This window comes from Hakea prostrata, chromosome 3 (assembly GCF_041222555.1).
Source record: "Hakea prostrata isolate BN-2017 chromosome 3, UWA_Hpros_2, whole genome shotgun sequence".
Lineage (NCBI taxonomy): Eukaryota > Viridiplantae > Streptophyta > Magnoliopsida > Proteales > Proteaceae > Hakea > Hakea prostrata.
The window spans coordinates 17,737,087-17,759,454 of NC_142602.1; the positions used below are offsets into that span (position 1 = coordinate 17,737,087).

The 22,368-nt window shown below is 37.3% G+C and overlaps 1 protein-coding gene across 4 annotated transcripts in view; it reads left to right on the forward strand.

The window, feature by feature from the left end:
- Positions 1–17,847, forward strand: part of LOC149021322 (exocyst complex component SEC8-like) — a 59,442-nt gene extending 41,595 nt beyond the window's left edge. Inside the window, exons 16-26 of one of the 4 annotated variants that reach the window (XM_089149573.1) lie at positions 590–702; positions 897–1,004; positions 2,667–2,864; positions 3,095–3,180; positions 3,921–4,116; positions 4,428–4,505; positions 11,332–11,433; positions 11,640–11,714; positions 16,482–16,577; positions 16,665–16,714; positions 16,798–17,844. In XM_089149573.1, the coding sequence (XP_089005699.1) occupies positions 590–702; positions 897–1,004; positions 2,667–2,864; positions 3,095–3,180; positions 3,921–4,116; positions 4,428–4,505; positions 11,332–11,433; positions 11,640–11,714; positions 16,482–16,577; positions 16,665–16,714; positions 16,798–16,885 (1,190 nt within the window). In that variant the 3' untranslated portion in view covers positions 16,886–17,844. Of the gene's footprint in view, positions 1–589; positions 703–896; positions 1,005–2,666; positions 2,865–3,094; positions 3,181–3,920; positions 4,117–4,427; positions 4,506–11,331; positions 11,434–11,639; positions 11,715–16,481; positions 16,578–16,664; positions 16,715–16,797 lie in introns of all 4 variants that reach the window. The other 3 variants (XM_089149574.1, XM_089149576.1, XM_089149575.1) reach the window with 3 other exon arrangements.
- Positions 17,848–22,368: the final 4,521 nt, after the last annotated feature.

Genomic DNA, 22,368 nt, shown 5'->3' on the forward strand with positions numbered 1-22,368 from the left:
CTTGAACTGTTGACTCATTTAATTAAGTGTGAAGTATTTAATTTTCTTTGAAGCCTTAACAAGAAAGCAACATTTCTATGAACAAGGCAAGAATGATTTATGGTTATCCAAAAAAAAAAAAAAACTTTAATTTGAGGTTACAAAATTGTATAACAGATCAAATATCAGATGAAACTATTCATCAAGGATTCAAGATAATGGTTGAAGTGACTAAACTTAGATGCTAAATGCATTTTGAGAAAAAAAGGGGCGTACCCAGTGCTGAAGCTCCTACACTGTGGGGTCTGGGGAAGGGACTTTCTAGGCAGCCTTACCCCTGCTTTGCAGAGAGGCTGATTCGAACCCGCGACCTCCAACGCACAATGGAGAGACTCCACCATTGCGCCAGGCCCGTCCTTCCTAAATGCATTTTGAGAATCCTGAATAAAAAAAACTTTGCCCATTAATGACTTGGATGGTCTGTTATCAGTAAGATTTGGAAGGTACTTTGGTGCTTATGGAGATTTGTTTGGCTTTTTAGTTGTTCTTGTATTTACACATTGAAGTTTAAATGCTAATATCTGTGGAACATAAATATATTTATATGTAGGTCCTGCTGCATTTAGACCACGAGCACATCCTGCTTCTACATACACTCCACTGATTGAGAGGGGACGTCCTGTCTTACAAGGCTTGTTAGCTATTGATTTCTTGGCAAAAGAAGTAAGTTATCTTAGAAAAAGATGCTGCACTTGCTCACCTGTTTAAAGATAGTAAAGACTTGTGGTTCATAACTTGTAGTGTAATTTTGGTCCATATTGTAATAATTTGTTTCGGGAAACAAATGTTGTTTTCTGTGTTCTTCCCCCTCCCCCCCTTTTCTCAATTTCCTAATTGGTACTTTCCGTCTATGTTAGCTTCTTGGCTGGGCTCAAGCAATGCCTAAATATGCTGGAGAACTTGTGAAGTATGTGCAAACATTCCTTGAACGAACATATGAAAGATGTCGGGCAGCTTACATGGAGGCACGCTCTTCTCTCTATTTTTATTCCTCTAAATTTTTTTCCTGTGGATTACTTCTTCTTTTATTGCTTTACATGTACTTTTCATTTGAACTTTTTTTGGGATGAATTCTTTTTCATTTGAATTAGTGTTGCATTACATTTGTTTCCATAATTTTCTATGTTTATTTTCCCTGCTTAGTTCCTTTTCTTTGGTTTCAGCCAAATACTATGAATTCGGGTCTTCTTTAGTAAATTTGTGCTATACCCTTATAATTCAAAATTGATAAATAGTGTTTGTTAATCTATATTATAATTTCATCAATCAAATTTTCCATGGTATACTTCAACTGAAAGTAGTTGAATTGTCTTTCATGTGCATCTTCTAATTTAAGGTTGCTCATTTTCGGCCAGCCTCGAAATCGACATGGTGGCAAAATTTCAGCCATCTCGGCCTAAACCTGGCACTTTTGAGGAAATTTCAATGGTTAAGGGGAGTGTTCATTTGATGGTTAGCCCAAAGCATTGAATCTAAAATCTGGGCCTTAAGTGGCCCAACCAAAATGTCACTCAGCAGCCTAACTTAATTAAGTCATGGGCCTAATGGAGGCAATTTTAAGCAGGGGGCAACTCAAAATCAAACCCCTGGACCCATCAGGAGGCCCACGATGGCAAATCCTATGCCCCCCAACGGGTGACAGTATCAGAATCGCAATTCTCCCAGTTGCAGCTACCGAAGGACAGTAGTGATGGAATACCCCTTTCTGAGACCTTCCCTTGTGGAATGGCGGGCCAAGCTTGATAAAGTCATAGAGGACTGTTTTTGTTGCAAGTTGGTCGAAATTTCCTCTGACGTACCATGGCAAGAGTCACAAATCTCGTCCAAATCCTGTGATTTTAAACCGGATGGACCGAATGGTCCAATCTCGTTGATACCACTGAGTTTGTTCCATCTTTGTCGAAATCTCGGTTTAGTAGTTTCATCTCAGTTTTCTGCCAGGCCAAATTTCACTCAGTTTCAACTGAAATTTGCACCATGTGTAATTCACTTTCATGGTCTTTTTATTTAACTGAATATCTTTCAGGTAAAAAAACAAAAGTGGCCCTATGGACCTTAGAAACCTGAATGGGTACGGTATAAAGGATATTTCATAAAGCTGCAGTAGGATTCCCAAATTGACTTTGTTTGCAAGGTTTTAGTCTTCTTACCTCTTGAGGATAGAAATGAAAAACATTGTCTGAATGGCATATTGACACTACACTATTTTAGAGAGTTTGTTACTTTGTTTTATAAATTTTCTAGAAGGAGCTAGGAGGACAGTATTGAGTAATTGAGTGATATACTTGTGCCTCTTCTTTAGTTGCTTAATCTTCTACTGCTTCTGCCACCTCTGGTTCAACTGTTTATGCTTCCAACTTTATGAACTTAACTGTATACTTTGAAATTGGTAACTACTTGAACATCAGAATTGGCATACAAATGGTAAAGCAATTGGAAAATTGATTCTTTTTTATTTTCTGTTGGGTCACTGTTAGGAATGATTGATATTTGGTGTCTGGATCTCCTGAGATAGAAATCCATCGAAACTGTGTAATTCTGAAATTTCAGTTAAGAAAAAAGAAGTCATATTACTAATGTCCTAAGAATTCTGAATTGCTTGATTTTCCATTGGTTTCATATTCCAGGCAGTTCTTGAGAAGCAAAGCTATATGCTTATCGGGAGGCATGATGTTGAGAGTTTGATGCAACTTGATCCAGCCAGTACATTTTTACCAAATTCCGCTGGTCAGGCAATCCTGGAAAACAATGCTTCTGACTCTGAAACTGTTGAAGTTGAGATGGAAATGAGTGATCTATTGTTGAATTTGCATCCAATCAGGCAGGTATACATATGTCAAAACTAAAATACTTGACTATAATTCGAAGCATTAGCATTTGTGTACCTTGCAGCGGTAATAGCCTTGATGGTGGAATGACTTAAGCTGTTTCAAGTCCTGTTAGTTTGAACACCCTTGCAACTATATGGTTCATTTGGTGTTAAACTTTATTGGTTTTTCTATTGTATATTAAAATCTCTACTCTTTTCATTTATTTTAACCCTTCTTGTGTGTAGGAGAACCTTATTCGTGACAATAACAAACTCATCTTATTGGCATCCCTTAGTGATTCATTGGAATATGTAGCAGACTCCATTGAAAGGTAATATTCTATTGATATAAAATCTATTTCTGTGCTGGAGCCATATTTATGTTCTCCTTGGTCTTCCTTGGTGACTCAGTTCTTGGCATCTCTTGCCAATTAATGCATATGAGTGTAGTTTTGGCTTTGTGTGTGTCTTTGCATATGCTAACTTTGCTAGTATATGATGGTACTGACTTGCATAATCTCTATTATGTAGGGCTTATGGGCAATGATGCTGGCCTAGGTTGCAGACATCAGAGTCTGTAACCTTTCCCCATTTAACAATATTAGCATTTCTTCAGAATTCTTTTACAGGAAAATCTGCCCATGCATTTGTTTTGCTGCAAATCAAGACCATGCATGGTCAGTCTTAAAGTCTTGAAAAGGGTGGCATTTCACAGTGTGTTTTTAATTTTCATGCTGACATTTTGAACTCTTATCAAGTGTCATCTTGAATTTCATTGACTGGCAATACTATTGAAGACAGCATTTGTCGACCCTACCTTTATTTATAACTGAATGTGGTCAATTGGAAGATATCTAGTCTTTGTTAGTTGAGAACCAGAGGGTACATTGTTTTGCTGTCCTATTTTACTAGTTACTACTATATACCGGATGTCTCTAAAGTCTCCATCATTTGTTATCTTAAATGAATGCAATTTTGTTATTAACAATCCATTTCAAACTTTTTCAGTTGCATGTAATTTTACTATGTTGCAATAGCTTACTTGGTGCACATTTTTTTGGTAATAAATTAGGCTTGGACAAGCATCCATAAAACCTTCAATTCAAGCAGATACAAACCACAAGGATAAAGCACATCACCATAAACGCAATAGCAGCACTCCTACTAGGGATCTTGCGTCATTTTCTGATGAATATAGAAGACTGGCAATTGACTGCCTTAAAGTTCTTCGCGTGGAGATGCAATTGGAGACAATTTTCCACTTACAGGTTAGAGAAATTATAATTTGTGTTTTTAACTACTATACAGAAGTATACTTTTTGTTCTTTTCTGCGTACTTGCTTCCCCTTTTTTTATGTGGTGGTTCCTTTTGTAACTTGAGAGAAATCTTTAATTTTCTTATCAGCCTCCTTCCTTCCTCCCCCCCCAAACCCCCCCCCCAAAAAAAAAAAAGGACCACCAAAAGAAAAGGAAAAAAAAAACACAAAGCCAGAAGATAAGTCAATTATGTAGGTATGGTTGTGGGATTAGTAGAAAATTTTCCCTGGGGTGACTGACATTACCAAGTCAATTGAAACAGGAAATGGCCCACAGGGAATACTTGGAGGATCAAGATGCAGAAGAGCCAGATGATTTTATTATTTCACTTACTGCTCAGGTAAGTTTTTCTGTTTTGGACAGCATCACTAGATTGCTAACGCTGAATTTAGTATGGTAAAATCTTGTGGACATTTAAAGAATTAAAGAGTTCCCTCAATCCTTAAAATCTCGAATACTGAGTCTAATGCAATTTAGTGTCTCTATTTATGAGTTCGAGATGAACACACAAGCTACTGTCCCTGTTGACAAGCCTCAAGCTGTGTTTTTGCAGGAATAATAGAGCAACTCATGACTCATGTGGATATTCATTAACAAAATATTTCCACCCCTGGACACATCTTTCTTCATATTGCATGGAAGTGCTGTTCTGTAGACAGCAATCCTGTATTTACCATAGACCAAACAGAGAGCAGGCTTAGCATGGACCAGGAAACTGCTATAGCTTGTTGTTTCCCATAGACCAAATATAGAGCTATCTTATCATGGACCAACAAAATTCAGTGTTTCATTTAAATATGCTAAAATTGTGTTGTCTTAGTTAACTGGAAACAATAAGACTACCCAGTGCAGAAACATTCCTGCTTTTAGCAGGATGTGGGAATGGTCAAACGTATGCAGCCTTACCCCCTTTGTAGAGGGGCTATTTTCAAGTTTTGAACCCATGGTCAAGCATTCAGCAAGAGAGCATTCGAGGTGCCTAGTATGTCCTTATGTGCTTCCATGTCTTAATTAACCATTTTAGTGTTATAGTTTGTAACTCCGCCAGTGTTTTGCTGCCGGTCCCAAGCCCGGGTAAAGGAGGAGGGTTGGTGCGTCAGGTCGGCAGCCGGCACCGGAAAAAATCTAGCCAAACCTTTTTTTCATGGATTCGACCTTATATGATAAAAGCTATGCTAGGGCGTTCCCAAAAAGAAGCGACGCGCTACACTATGGCCCGGGTGTAGTGATAAGTGGGAGGTTAGCTAGGGCGTCCCCGTGCGCGCGTCGCATCGGCGCCCGGATGCGGTGATAAGTAGGCGGGTTCCGCGCCGTGGCGAGTGCGGGTAAGGCTGTCCATAAGCATGCGTGGTTAGATTGGCATCTTGGAACATAGGATCTCTTGGTGAGCTTAGATTGATAGATGTTATGAGGAGAGAGGATTAATGTAGCTTGCATTCAAGAGACTAGATGGAGGGTAAAGCCAAGAGTTGGATGACTTTAAACTTTGGTATCTGGGGAGAAACAAATAAAAATGGAGTGGGTATAATAGTGGATAAAGATTTAAAAATGATGTGGTGGATGTTAAAAGAGTGGGTGTAGGATTATTGCTATCAGCTTGTATGGAGAGAGTTCGTAAATATAATTTGTGCATATGCACCTCAAGTAGGACTAGATGAAAGTCTAAGCTAGAATTTTGGGAAAATATGGGTGGATTACTGCAGGATTCGTCAAGGAGAAAAGATTATCATAGGAGGTGATTTAAATGGACATATTGGAAAAGATCAAAGAGGATATGAGAGTGTTCATGGAGGTTATGGTTTTGGAGAAAGGATGGCGAGGGATTTCAATTTTGGATTTTGCTACTGCTTTTGATCTATCTATTATAAATACTTACTTCAAAAGAGAGATGAGCATTTAATTACTTTCAAAAGTGGACAGCATAGAGCCAAATAGATTTCTTCCTAACTAGAAGGACTGATAGATTGTTGTGCAAGGATTGCAAGGTGATCCGGGGAAGCTTAACTGCACAACATAGACTTGTGGTCTTGGATATGTGCTTAGTCCCAAGAACATATAAAGGTCCAAGGTAAACTATCCCGAATAAGATGGTGGAATTTGAAAGGAGAGTACTCTAAATCCTTCGTTAATGAAGTAGTCAAACAAGGAAAATGGGATTTTAAAGGGGATACCAATGCAATGTGGAATGAGATGGCTATGTGTATTAAGAAGTGGCTAAAGATGTTCTAGGTGAATCAAAGGAAAGATCCATTCTTATAGAGAGCGTGGTGGTGGGATAGTGAGGTTCAAGCTGCCATTAGGAATAAAAAGCTAGTTTTAAGACATGGCAAAGAACTAAGGATGTTGAGGATCTTCAAAGGTATAGGTTAGATAGAAATGAAGCTAAGAAAATTGCGGGAAAAGCAAGGGAAAGGAAGTATGAAGAGTTATACAATAAGTTGGGCACAAAGGAAGGGGAAAAATCTATTTATAAGATAGCTAAGATGAGGGATAGGAAGAGTAGAGATCTTGACCATGTTAGATGTATTAAAAATGGAGATGGTAAAGTATTAGTTTGTGAGGAGGATATTAAGAAAAGATGGGAAACCTATTTCTCTAGTTTACTAAATGAGCATTCTTCAAGCACTTATGGTTCGGACGATTACACTTTTCACCAAGGCACTGGTGTCCGAACTTATATTCGTAGAATTTCGATGTCCGAAGTAAAAGAAGCTTTAAGGAGGATGAAACTCGGCAAGACACAAGGTCCTGATGAAATCCCAATTGAAGTATGGAAGAGCTTAGGAACCCATGGACTAGTTTGGTTGACTAAGTTGTTTAATAAGATTATGAGCACAGGGAAAATGCCAGATGATTGGAGGAGAAGTGTTGTGGTTCCAATTTACAAAAATAAAGGAGATATTCAAAGTTGTAATAACTATAGAGGCATTAAATTGATGAGCCATACGATGAAATTATGGGAGAGAATAATTGAAACCCGGTTGAGACACTTAACTATAGTTACGGAGAACCAATTTGGGTTTATGCCGGAAGATCTACAACGGAGGCTATTTACTTAATTAGGAGACTTATGGAAAGGTATAGAGAATGTAGGAAAGACCTTCATATGGTATTTATTGATCTAGAAAAAGCTTATGATAGAGTCCCTAGGCGTTAATTTGGCAAGTACTAGAGAAAAGAAGTGTTGCAAGTAAATATGTAGATATAGTTAAGGATATGTATGATGGTTCGGTGACTAGTGTTAGAGCGTGGGGGGACAAAGTAATGAATTCCCGATAACAGTTGGGCTACATCAAGGGTCAACTTTAAGCCCATATCTATTTGCACCGGTAATGGATGAATTAACCAAAGACATTCAAGATGAGGCCCCCGGTGTATGCTTTTGCGGATGATATTGTGTTGATTGATGAGACCCAAGTGGGGATTAATACCAAATTAGAATCATGGAGAGTAGCTTTGGAATCAAAAGGCTTTAAACTTAGTAGATCGAAGACGAATATCTAGTTTGTAACTTTAGTCATGATCGGGCGATGATGAAGTGGTGATACTTGACGATAAAGAGATTCCTCGAGTGATTGTTTTAGGTACCTAGGTTCAATCATAAGTAAAAGAGGGATTTAGAAGATGAGGTTTCCCAAAGAATTAAAATAGGGTGGATGAAGTGGAGAGGTGCATCCGGGGTCTTATGTGATCGGCGTATTCCATTAAAGCTTAAAGGAAAATTTTATAGGACCGTTGTCCGCCAGCTATGATGTCGGTGCGAGTGTTGGGCTGTTAAGAAGAATCATATAGATAAACTCGGTGTAGCGAATGAGGATGCTAAGGTGGATGAGTGGCAAAACTAGGATGGATAAGATAAGAAACGATCATATTAGAGTTGGTCTGGGAGTTGCTCCTATAAGTGATAAGCTTAGAGAAAGTCGTTTGAGGTGGCACGGCCACGTTCAACGGAGACCTATAAATGCTCCTGTTCGGAGAAGTGATATAATCCATATTGAAGGAACTAGAAGAGCTAGGGGTAGACCTAAGATAACCTTAGGAGAAGTGGTGAGAAAGGATATGTATAGCTTAGGCCTTGTATCTAGCATGGCCTTGAACGGAACCGATTGGAGGGCAAGAATCCATGTAGCCGACCCCATTTAGTTGGGAAAAGGCTTATTGTTGTTGTTTGTTGTTGTTTAGTGTTATAGTTTGTCATTCTATCCTACTCCATAAGATTGTTAGTTTATGTTTTGTATGATCTACCTCATTTTTTGAAGTAGGAGAGATCAACCAAGAACGGTATTAAGTTTTCGTTTAGGCCCTAAATATTCAATACTCAAATTAGACTAAGATTCTGATCAAAAGAATTAGAGCAAATTGCACTAACACCCCAAAATGAAGGTCATAATGCACTACTGACACCCCAATTTAAGTTTAAAAAGCACTTGTCCCCTTTACTGTCAGAATGTTAGTATTAGAGACAAAAAGACCATTATACCCTTTCACAAAAACATTAAGATTAAAATCAAAATGGCCATTACACCCAGTGGCATCTCCCTTCCATAAAGACCTACAAGAATTCTGATCTCCCCATCTGTTTTACATGAGATGAGAAGCAAGAGTGTTTCGTTCAAATATACCATACGGTCAAGAAGGCCTTGTTGTCTACCCCTCCCTGAGAAAAAGAAAATAAATAAACAAAGAAAAGTCAAAGAAATCCAACAAACACCTTCTGCAATTTTCCAGATCTATCAATGCTTGTCTTTGTTAATTTCCCAGCAAAAAGAAACAGTTCAGGAGTAAAAGAAAGGTTGAAATTGTTTGAACTGTTTAAATTCTGAAGTCAATCATCAAGTAGAACCAGAATGGAGTGAACAGAAACGGATTTTAGAGAAGGTAGAGCTCTTTTGGGCTTGCCCGATTGGACACAGCGATTCCCACCTATAAAAATGTTGAGGTTTTTAGAGCCAGCGAACCAAGCACTGGCGTTTTCAAAGCCAAATACAGGACCCATGCGCTGATCAAGGTTTAATAACCAGGCGACATATATATCTAGTTTTACTTTTGAAAATAAGGAAGAAGAACCAGACATTCAAATCTGGTTTTGTTTATAAATCAGGGGTTTGCTTAAATTGAAACAAAAGAAGAACCCAGAAGGAAAAATCAGGGTTTCTTTTCCTTCTTGATCCTTCTGGTTTCTCTTCCTTTTTCGGGTTTCATCAGTAGATCCTTTCTAGTCTTTCTAGTTACTCTCTCTCCACCATTCTCAATCGTACATCAAAGTTCTCAGAGAATAAACAGAGAAGAGGAAGAGAATGTAGGTAGGTAGGGGTGTGATGGTCATCTCATATATGACCAAGGGTAGTATTTGGTTTAAAAAAAATTAAATGGTGATTTAATAGAAAACACTAACAGATTGGAGTAAAAATGTGTCCAATGCATGTCCAACTTTGGGTTGCCTATGCTTTTCAAACTTAAAATGGGGTGTCAGTACATTAAGGCCTTTTTCTTGGGGGTGTTGGTGCAATTTTCTCAAAGAATTATGATTATGGTTTTAAGTATTGCGGATAAAGTTTGGCATGTGACATTCCCAGTCCACCTGCATCTTTCTGTTTTGGGAATAAACATGACGCATTTTCTTGGCTTTGGAAGCAGTGATATTGAGCTTCAACTACTCTTTTGATAATTTCTGGTCATCTATATGTAAGCAACAGATCAAATCATTCTCATTCTAAACAATTAACTCATAACTTGACTTAACAGAAGATAATCAAGGTAACGTAGTTGAGGCCTATGAGCCTATCTGTTCAATTCGTTGTTGTGACTGCCATACTAAAATGTGCCCTAACTTGTGGGAGACTCAGGCAGACAAATTCATTTCACACATTGGTTTATTGGAAAACAATTCCCTCCCCTCAGTGGAGTTTCCCCAATAGTGTCAATGGGGGGAAAGAAAGGGTATCGGACTACATATCTGTATAACACCACCCACCTCAGGTAGCCAGGGCAACCGAGACAATACTCTATCTAGTTAAATATATGTAAAGTCGGTTAAAGACTTATTTTCTTACTGTTTCTTGGTGTGGTGTCTTCTCTCTGTATATACATCACATTGTATGGAGTATATATTTGTGGGTGTCATTTTGTTCAGAACTTCAAACAAATAACAAATTTCATGATATACTAAGTGGCTTTTATAGTTACTGCTCTGTACACCTTTTATCGTTTCTATTTTATGATTTTTTGAACCATACCATGTTTTACTTTAGATGAACTAATGTTTTGTGTGGTTGGTGCTTCATATAGTTTTGTTTTTGCCTTCATACATGTAACAACGACAACATAGCCTTATTCCAATTAAATGTGGTTAGCTACATGGATCCTTGCTTTCCAATTAGCTCCTCTTTCTGACAACCCCCCCCACAAAAGAAAAAGAAAAAAAATTAGCTCTATTCAAAATCATACTAGATACTAGGGCTAGCCATGCATATCTTTCCTCAGCACTTCTTTAGGCTTCCTCTGGCTCTTTTGGTTATAAGCCACCTCAAATGATTTTCTCAAAGCTCATCATGTGCCGAACTTACTCGCTGTTCTGTTATAATATGGTCATTCCTTATTTTACTCTTACTAGTTTTGCCACACGTCCATCTCAACATCCTCATTACTGCCACACTTGGTTTGTCTATCTGATGCTTCTAAACTGCCCTACATTTTTGCCCCATCTCTTTGTATGTGTGACATACTGGAGAGGGGGAAAAACGATCTCATGGTATCAGTCATATTTAGTCATTTAGTGAAAAGGCCTTTTATTTTTCCAACTTATCAAAAGGTATGTCTACCCTTATCATTCAATTGTGATTTGTGCCCTCGAATTATTTTTGAGATTTGGATATTCTTTCTTAGTCACGTGTTATTCATAGAGATGAGGAGATGTACCATTTGTTGTAGCCTTCCTAGCTTTCCCACACATCCATCTCAATTTCCTTATCACTAATGCACTTAGTTTATCTATATGACACTCTTAACTGTCCTATAGTTTTGCATGATATGTCTTTGTATTTGGTGAAAAACCAATAACCAACTTAATTTTGTAATCTATCAAAAGTATGTCAATTCTTAGCTTTCAAGAGTATTTTTTTCCCTAAAATTATGTCTGAAATTTTCATATTCTTTCTTTCTCCTAGATTACCCGTAGAGATGAGGAGATAGCACCATTTGTCGCAGAAGTGAAGAGAAGTTATATTTTTGGTGGAATATGTAGCGTTGCAGCAAATGCATCAATTAAGGTCTGCATGCTGTAAACATTGTCAACTAACATTTGGCTTTGTCTCACTGCATTTCTTTATATATATATATATATATATATATATATATATATATATATATATATATATATATATATATATATCTCTCTCTCTCTCTCTCTCTCTCTCTCTTATAAGTGAAGTTTTATTTTCTGTTTTGCTACTAAAGGGTGAAACTATGTTGTCAGGCTTTGGCAGACATGAAATCAATCAATCTTTTTGGAGTTCAGCAGATATGTCGAAATTCCATTGCATTAGAGCAGGTATGGCCTCAATTATCCTGTTTATTCTCATTTTTTTCCTGCATGATTAGGATCCAAACGTCTTTTTCTTTTGTAAACATTTTATATTTTGGAATTCAATAAGAATCTTAGTTTAGGACATACTTGAGAGGTCTTAACAATCTCAGACAGGGTCTAAAACTAGGGAATGAATGACACCTGAAAGATATGTTGAAGAAAGGCTGATGGGATAAGGGTATGAAACAGAATAGAGGGCAGGGAGCTATTGGCTAGCGGTTTAGGGTACTGGAACAGGACAGGGTTATATGAGTACAGGTCTGAAACAAAGTAGAACTCTACCCGAAAAGCCTCCTTATACTCGTCAAGTTAAACACTTCCCACTGATTACATAAACAGGGCCAAAACTGCAGGAACCGGTCCCTGGGTACTGGCTAAAGCAGAAAGAGTAATTATCAGTAGATACACTGGTCCAATGGACATGGAAGTTAGATAGCATGGTCCTCTCAAGGGGTGTAGTTCTCCCCGATGATGGCAGGAAGTTGATGGTGGGATTCATGTCGGGGTTGTGGTGATGAAATAAGAAAATAGTGGACATAATTAGAAAATAACCAGCGTTGAGGTCTGAACTTTCAACAGAGAGAGATTGTTCTAACTCTATTTAAAAATTGCAGACAAATGGGGGGGGGGGGAGGAAGGAAAAAGGGTATAGGTGGTATTTAACCTATATACTATTTAATTGATTACATAAAATGGATAAATATGTTTTATAACCTATTCAACGAAACATCAATTAAGGGTTAAAACTAACTGGCCATTTTAATTTTTCTTTTTCTTTTTTCTGAAACTAACTGCCAAACTCTAATGTAGTGCATTTTTTTTGTAGCTCAGATCCTATTTTAAGGGGGTGCATGTATTTCATGCTTTTTTAGGGGTGTGCATTGTGCATGTAATTGGGTCCAAGATTGAAGGGGTGCTTGTAGAAAAACCACAGTAAAAGAAGAAATTGGGAAATCCTGGTTTGATTACAGCAGTTCTAATACCATGTTAGAAAATCTGAATCATGCAACCAAACCAAGGCAAGGATAAAGGGAAGAAAAGAGGCTAAACTGCCAAACTGTGGGAGGCTTCTGCTTCTACTATAATAGTTTAACTGCAGGCCCTTTCTCTATTTATAATACTTCATCAACAAGCATAACATGGGAACTAAAATACTCTTGACACTCTTCACGTTCATAGCTCATAAGACCAAAATACTCCTAGAAATTTAACACATCAGTCAAAATAATCATCCGATGCTTTTAACCAGGATACTCCTTGAATTCAGTTTGACCTTATGGGAAAATGGTTTGAGATCTGGCGAGATATCTTGCTTTTTTAAGAAAGCAAGACGAGATCAAGGGCGAGGTTCCCGCATCTTGCTCGAGATTTCACCATGTCTCGCTATATCTCGCCAGATCTCTCCCCATATCTCGCTAGAATTCTCAATTTTCGCCCGATTTTTTTTCTGGATTTCAGCTGGATTTTCACTTGCAACTACTCTTGGCATATCTACATCACTAAAGGAAGATCAATCATTCTATGATTGTATTATGAACTTATAAGTTATGACTTATGTAAAACTTTTAATGGTTGTATAATTTTATTATTCTATTTTCGAGACTCGAGATAGTGATACTCATGGATGGAATTTTGATGACATTTAAGTCATTTGATGTATTTGATACACTTGTTTTCATTTATATGCCTTAAAAAGTTCTATATTACATGTTATATAACCTTGCATTTCCAATCCTACAGCATTTCGATTTCACACTTAGGGTAGACTTAGACCTCATACTTAGGGTTGTTTTCTCACAAATCCAAGGTCACCAATGTGTTCAAAAGGCCTAAATTAGGCTAACTACCAAGTTTGAGCCTAACCTAAACCCTAAAACCCACTGAGATGGGCCACCGAGTTGAAAAAAGAAAAAAAAAAACATATATCGCCCAAGATCTAGCCAACTCTGTTGAGATCTCAGTTTTTGGAAGGGGTGAGATCTCGCTCTTGAGCGAGATCTTGAACCATATTGGGAATCACCTGAGCGTCGTGATATGACTAGTCTTGTACACCGTAGGGGTAAGAGAAGTTGTAAGGGATCAAACCCACCCAAAAATGTGGAGGATAAGATCAGCTACAGGGACATGTAGTGGAATCCCTTTTGGGAGCAGCCATTCCCATGCTGTCCTACATGGAAAGGGGGGGGTGTTTTAGTTTGTTAGGATTTGTGTTGGGCTATTTTAGGGGAGATGGGTAGAGAGAGGGGGCGGGGGGGGGGGGAGAAAATGTGTAGTGTGGGCGAGCTTGGCTTGTAGGGGAAGGGCAGACCCTTGGTTTTTGAGGCAATTTGTGCAGTGATTCAGGGTCGGGAAATACTTGTGTTAATCATTTTAATGAGTGTTTCCATTACAATTACCTTCAAGTCTTGATTTATCATTGAATTGCAGAGAGAGTGTGGATGGCTTGTGTTAATCATTTTATTGAGTGTTTCCATTACAGTTACCTTCAAGTCTTGATTTATCATTGAATTGCAGACAGAATGTGTGGGTGTGGTGGAATCCTGCATTGCAGGTAAATCACGCATAGAGGGGCCTTTGTTGCAGTGAATTTATCCAGGTTAATTCATGGTTTGATTGGGGTTCTTATCACGTTAATTCACTCTAGGGTGATTGCCAGGAGACTAACTTAGCAGACATTCAGCACTGCTGGAACCCATTGTGAACCTCTTCCTATACCCCGCCGTTGAGGAACATTGACTACAGAGTGAGCCAGATGGTCTCTTCACCCTGTGGATTATGAGAGTCATGAGTAGTAAGCACTTGATTCTCCATTTGATTTTGTCTGATATTCAGTACACTTATGACTCAGTTGTTTGAACATCTCCATCTCTTAGTAGCCATCAGATCAGCTGGATCTGGAAGCCCAGAAAAGTGGTTCCTTCCCCTGCTCTAATGCCACTTAATGTGTGATAGAACAAAAGCTTCAAACAACCCCAGACAGGATCTTAAATTAGTTGATGAATCACACAATCAAGTGATTCTCAGGCTGATCTAAGACTGATGGGATAATAGTATGAAACAGAATAGAGTAACCCTGGCCTCCTTGTTGGCATCGGCTTGAGTGTGTACCCTCTCCAACACCTTGGGTCAGGTAGGCAATGTGACAATTATGATCTGGTGGTCCTCTCACGGGGGGCGTTGTTTAGCCACATTTGGAAAGCCAACTGTAATGATGTTAGCTCTAGAATTTCCTTTTTGCCCCCAAAAACCTCTTGTAGATACTCCAAGGAATAGGCTCATTGTTGTTACGAGGGGTCTTGACGTTTCATTGCTAGTTCCCTCTAGGCATCTGCCTGGTTGAAACCCCCTCGCCCTCCCCCCGGGGTACTCTTCTTCCCTTTAGGGTTTTTATATTATATTGATATATTCATCAAAAAAAAAATAAATTCCTGATGCTAGTTGATAGGTTGTGGGCCTGGAACAAAAGAACGGTATGTGTGTAGAGGTCTGAAACGAATTAATCCAAAGGTCTCTAATGCAATCAGGAAGTTAATCACTTCGTACTGATTTCATTAACAGGGCTTCAACTGTTGGAATTTATCCCAGCAGCAGGCCGAAACAGAAAGGATGATATCAGCAAATCAAATGGAAGTGGGATGAAGTGCATAGTTGTAGAGGCCTCACCTAGGCTTCCAATCAACTGGGGCACCCTGGCCTCTTGTTGGTGTCGGCTGGATTGTCTACCCTCTCCAACACCTTGGGTCAGGTAGGCAATGTGACAATTATGATCTGGTGGTCCTCTCACAGAGGGCGTAGTTTAACCAGAAAATGAAGGAACTTGATGGTGGGATTTGGCTGCAGCTCCAAGGTGATGAATTAGAAAGTAGGGGACTGAATTAAAAACTAACCAGAATTGACATCTGAACTTGCAACATGAAGGTCAATTGTTAAAGACAAAGTTCTAACAGCTTGGAGCAGTATGGGGGTGAAGAAATAAGTTGTTTTTGAGGCCACTGGGCTTTCCCCCACAACGGGTCTACGAGGTGTACAACCCGCCCCTTTTTCCTTTGGTCACACACTGAGGAATCTCCATGGGAAGGCATGCAAACAGCAGCAATAGGTTGAATTAAAATTGTGGGCCCTCTAGTGCCCCTTCCTGGCTTAGAAAGAGGCAGCAAGGTACCAAAATAGGAAGGTCCCAATTGGTCCCCTTGGCTTGGAGTATAGGCACAGTCAATATCTAAACTGGTGTGAACTAATTGTTGACAATTAATAATGCTAAATGGAAAGTTAACACCAACTCGGTTGGACCTCTTCTTAAATCAAACTAACTGGTTCATACAAGGATATGAGGAATTAAATCAAAATGACTCAAACAACCCAAGGCAAAATCGTCACTGCTAAATGGCAGCTTTCAACGTCTCCTTTCTTGATACTCCTTCAGATCTGTACTTCAACCTATTTTACTGAAGTGATATCTGGAGGAGCTGTTGTGTCCGACTTCTACAAATATAAAGTAGTTATAGCAGAAAAGGTAAATAGTAGTTGTAGATTTTATTAAATGAAAATGGTAAGGTAGAAGTAATTTTATTGCTCCATAGTTCCATTACTTCAGACACATTCATCAACAGAATAATAGTGTTGACTTGCTTACTGACTTGTTTGACTTGCATACTGACTTGTTTTCTATGTGTTATATTGGTGTTTTCTTACTAGGCACGTTAGATGTCCTAACCCTTTTTGACATTGCAGGCCCTTGCAGCTGTTCCTTCCATTGACAGCAAGTCTGTCCAACTGAGGTTGGATCGTGTGCGCACTTACTATGAGCTCTTAAATATGCCATTTGAGGCAAGCAAGCTAATATGTACATTTTTCTTCCAGTAATTCTCCACGTCTGGCTCACTTTTGAAGCTCACAGTTTTCACATGTTTGCAGGCTTTGCTTGCCTTCATTACAGAGCATAAATATCTGTTTACAGCTGCAGAGTATGTCAACATAAACTGGTCTGTTGTGGTACCCAAAATGAATTCTGAAGCTGTGTTTTAACAAAATAGGTTTTGGTTGACAGGTATTCTAGTCTTTTAAAGGTTGAAGTCCCAGGCAGAGAGGTTCCTGCTGATGCTGGGGAACGCATATCAGAAATATTGCTCCATTAGCAATCTGAAGGTGGAACAATTCTCATGTACAGGATTTAAGTGATGCTTAATCTCTGTCAGGAAGATGGTATGAACATTGAGATATTACCATTCCTCTTGGAGGATTATGGGACCAAAAGGCAGGTGCTACTAACTGCTATTCTAGTTGTGCCACAATCCCATCCATAAAATTTTCTGTTTACTTTCCTATAGTTAGGGTGTTCATGTTGTCATTTTTTTTTTCTTCCAGTTTTTCAGAGCCCTTCCTTTTGTTGTCATACCGGCATATACCTGTGTTAGTGTATTCAGATTCCTAGGTTTTGTTGATGCAATGTCTATAAATGAAACACAGAGCTGAGTTCTTTTGTCAGTACTGTACTTGCAACATGTAACCTGAGGAAACTCCCAATTCCAATTTTTTGAGTGTATATCTCTAACATTTAAAAGTTGCAAACATCAGATGTATGCATAGATTGAGCATATATTATCAGGGTTATTTTAGATTCTCTACTCATAGTTGAATATGTCTCCCATAAAAAAATTTCATAGCTTGGAGGACAGCTCCTGGTGCAGCTGGCTTGAGGCTGGTGATGTAGACAAATGAAACTTAAAACAATGCAAAGTAGAAAGAAAATTGCACTTGTTATTCGCGTAATGAGCTCAAGATTTTACATTGTTTGACAGCATTGTCCACGTCCATGGTCAGATGGTATTTGTTTCGTTATACTTATTGCCTCTCGATTTCTCAACGTACCTTCGAAATCAACCTCCAAAATCCAAATCAAGCAATGAAATACAAGACATCATACCTCAATACTAGAGCATAGCTCCAAGGAGTTTTGAGCATTGTTCCTCGTCTGGTCTATGATTCTTCTGTAGCGTAGAAACTGTCTCCCCAGCCCTCAATCCCAAGATAGAAAAGGAAAATCATCTTATAGGACAGCATTTATTATTATAATTTGCATGTTTCACGCATCTGTTTCATGCAGAAGAGGATTATGTTCATGGTCTGTGTTTAATCTGATATCCCAAGCACTATGTTACCAGGTTGAAATGGCTAGATAGAGCTGTTGATGGTTGAGCAGGTTGGGGAGCTGGTGTTCCAAGTAGCTGTGAACATGAGGCAGTTTTCTAGTCACCCATTTAGAATTGATAAAGTAATGGGTGTGGTGGATGAAGCATTTTTGCTTTTAATTTTGATAATAATGAAGTGTCTAATCACCTCCTCGTCTGGAGAGAACAAAATTTTCCCGATCTTTCCCAATCATATAACAAGTGTAAGATCCATACGAGACCCATTCGATCCTATCTTTAGTTTATTCTGTCAGCATTCAAAGGTGGTTATACTCTTGTTGGGTAGTTGAGAAACATTAAGAGAGTACTCTTTATTTTTTTTTAATGAAAAAAGGGAATACATTGTTCTCCCTAAACAAAAGTTGATCCTTTGGGATTTTTTTTCTTCTTTTGGCAGCAAGTTTCTTTCTATTAAATATGAAAAAGATAGGGTTCTCATTTTCTCCTTTTGTTTGGTACCCATATTGAGTGAACCACAAGTAACTAAGGTCATTGAAAAAGACAACCCCAATTGAACGAGCCATTGCTTATAACAACACCAATAAGTGCTTTTATATATCATAGGAATTTGTTCTTACAGGACCATCAGAATTCACAACTGAACCTAAACTTTAAATACTGGAAAAGGCCATCTTGCTTAGAAATTCCACCCTTTTTAATTATATAAATGGTCGGCAAACAGTTCTATCCAGCTGAAAAGTTCTAGTACTGTATCTTAATTATAAAAGCTCTATATTATTTAAAAATTCACATGTGTTATTATTTAATTTTTTCCAGATAAAAGTCTTCATGTATAAGTCTGGAAAAAAAAAATACTAATATATAAAGTCTATAAATTTTATGACTTTCTTTTGACAATAGAATGTGGATGCAAATCCTATTTCATCCAAAATTTTGGAGTGCTTCAAAAGTTCTAAAATTTAATCCATTCAAAGTCTACTACATTACAAAAGTATTAGAATGTGGATAGAAATAAATTCCATTTGCAGTTCAGTTCTTGCATTAGCCACAAATGATCCTTTCAACTTTACCCTGATTAAAGGTTACCTTCAAGTCAACATTGCTTCACAACCCCCACCACTAAATATTAAAAAGAAATCATTGCTAGCATTCCCCATTCCACAAGTCACTATTAATACAAAAGATAGATTTTTTTTTCAGATTTTCTTTGACCATGAACAAGACAAAACATAGTTTCTCCCAAGGATTCAGAATTAGATAAGATCTCCACTTCATATCTATATGTATTACCTCTTCATCGTCCAACTACCTTGACAATGTAGCCTCATGGACCCTTAAATTAAGAATACAAAATATTTATTGTCTCCTCACTGATATGAAAGTCGATTGAAGTGGTACAGTGATATGGGCTCGCATAATGCGCTCGGAAGGTAAAAATACATGTTGCCCACCTCATTCATTGAGATAAAGCTTATTATTGTTGTTATCGTCAATTAATCTGTATTATAATTATCCATAAATATCATAAATTATTTGAAATCTCTATAAGGGATCATGGTTGGTGTCAATCAAATAAACATTAGTGGTGCAGTTGGTGCCCCAGGTTCTTACATTTAAGAAGGTAGACCAGATAGAAGTGCTTCAATCCAAAGCAAAATAAATCATAAATTTGATCGAGAACTAAGATGGAAATCATACCAAATCTAAATTAATATTTTTCTAAAAAGAATGCATCAATCTTTAATCAGGAATAAGACCATACCAAAGCAGAATACAGGGCAATTCTAAATATGTCAATTGCAGTTGAAATCTAGTTAATGGATTAATTAACATTGACCAACTTGATTAATTCCATGATTAATTAGAATTATTATATAATCCTCTGCTTCACCTACTGAATTAATTGATCTTTAATAGTTGGAAAGGCAAGCACAAAGTTTCCATCATCAAATATTCATTTTTGGAAGGTATGTGAAGATGATTGAATCCACCGACCTCGTTTTTATTTTTCCCTTTTTTAACACTCTGTGGGGTTCTCATTCTTTCTTAGCTTCCAAACAACATGATAAGCTCTCAAACAAAAATTTAACCCACCCATGAAATAGAGATAATTAATAAATTATTAAATCAAGAATGTTCCATTCCAATTTTTATAATTGGACCAACTTATTCTCTCATGCCATGCATGAGATTTTGTCACCTGGATTTCTTCTCCATTTTCTCTCCAATTCCCTTTTTTCCATTTTTTTTATATTGGAAAATGACAGGAAATCTCTTCCCATTACTCTGACCTTGTCTTGTCCCAGATGATCAATTGTAGATTCCAAATTTCCAATCATGAATGTAAGAAAATCATCTTAGTTGCCTTGGTGGAATAATTATAATATTAATAAAAATATATTATTTTAATTACAAAAATATTCTTCATGCCTCCTTGGACTGTTTAATTTAAATATTCTGCTCATGATATTGTGATTATAAAATTCTCAACTTCATTTTATGCACGTGCGAGTGTTTTTCACTTTTCTCTTTGGAATTCAAATGTATGTGAAAAATATATAGAATTATGATATATACTTTGAATATATAATAACAATTATAAATTATTACAAAAATTAACATATATTAACAAGCAAATAGGTTGGTCAAAGAATTGGGACTAGCAAAAGGTACATACAACTTTATCTCTAGCTACGTTTTCAAGTTGAGTGTCCATTAAGGGTGTGGGTTTTCTATGTCGGTTAGATATTTTTATGTGTATTAATTTTTAATTTAAGAGAGCTTGTATATATTAGGCCCTAAAGAGATTTGAATTTTTTATATTTTACTTATGAGGTGTTGGTTTATAACAACTAAACCTACCACTCAGAGTTACATCTCCCTTATTTTATGACTTCAATTCAACAAAGACACGAAAAGTATGTGCCAAAATAACCATACAAGGGTTTGTGTACTTGGTCGGATGACCTTATATTATCACAAAGGCCAGTTGGGCATGTGCCCAAACATCCAAGTGAGGGGTTGAACTGTTGAAGCATCGATTCCATCAATTACCCATGTGCCCATGGCGTGAAACTTCTAGCCGAGTGATTTTTTCCTCAACAGTAACATTTTTTTTAGTAAGTTTAGTTAAAACATAATCTAATACAATTAATCACTATTGGTAAAAGAAAAAAAAAACGTTTTCTTTAAAATTTGATACGTGTCAAAAATCTAACCGTGTAGGTTGAAACTTTTTAATTATATGTCTAGAAGAAGATCTAAACTAAAGAAAAAATTGTCCTTTACCACATATGTAGAAGGAGAGCCATTTATAAAGGGTAATAAAGTACATCACAAATGGAAAAACTCCAAGTCCTAAGTCCTACCTACCTAAATTCCCAACTAACCCATACATTGCATTGCATTGAGGGCTTGAGACAGGTACAGCTATATATCTCCAAGATTTCAGCCAATCAAATCACATGAAATGGTACAAAAAGCTCAAAGAAAGGATCTACGGTGTCAAAAAGATGTGCCAACTCAGCAAAGAAGACCACTTTGGGACCACGTGTCAGTTGATGTTACCTGTCAATCTGTCATCAAGAATCGAGACCAAACTACATTGCCAGTTTCTTACTTTCTCACCAGAAAGAAAAAATAATACACTGCCGGTACTTGTATCGGAACGGACAGAGTAGAGGAAAGGTGGTGGGACCACCTATATTGGTCGTACGATTCCGTGTTGATGCTCTTCTCGTGCACGTACGAGACTTGATTCTTTGAACACTACTAGTCCTTCTGAGCCTGCGTGATTTTCGAGGAATCATTATTAACCTAACTGGTTTTAGACTCTAGGTTATGTATAGGTTGTCAGAAATGGAAATGAAAAAAAAAAGAAGAAAATAAATAATTAAAAGAATCATTATATAATTATTGATTCTATGTTTATTTGTTTACTCAAGGACTTAAACATATGTTATCCAGTCTAATTTTATAGGGTTTAATTTTAGTGTTAAGCAGTTAATGCACAACATTGAGTTGTGTATGGCCACAATCAAATGAGTATTTAAGGTCGAAATCTCTACCACTCATTTGTTTTTTTTAATAGTTTTTATTATTACAAGTAAGGGCAATTGAAAATTTTTAAAAAAAATCGAGATTTTGACCTCGACCACTTATTCCATCCTCACCATATGCAACTCAATAATGCGCAATACTGAAACTCAATCCAATTTTATGGGCAACGTAGATAATATCATGAAAAACACTACAGTTTAGCATAATCTCATATCCAAGAGATTTAATTTTGGAGTCCAGATCATTTATGTGACATGAATATTAAAATTGTCAATTCATATAATTGAATTCTTGATAAATGTCTAATGTCAAAGGAAAAATCTTAACAACATTACTCATCTTTGTAAAAGGTTTACTAAAAAAAATCTCTCTTTAAGATTGAAATGAGTCTGGATCCTCTAATTACTTGG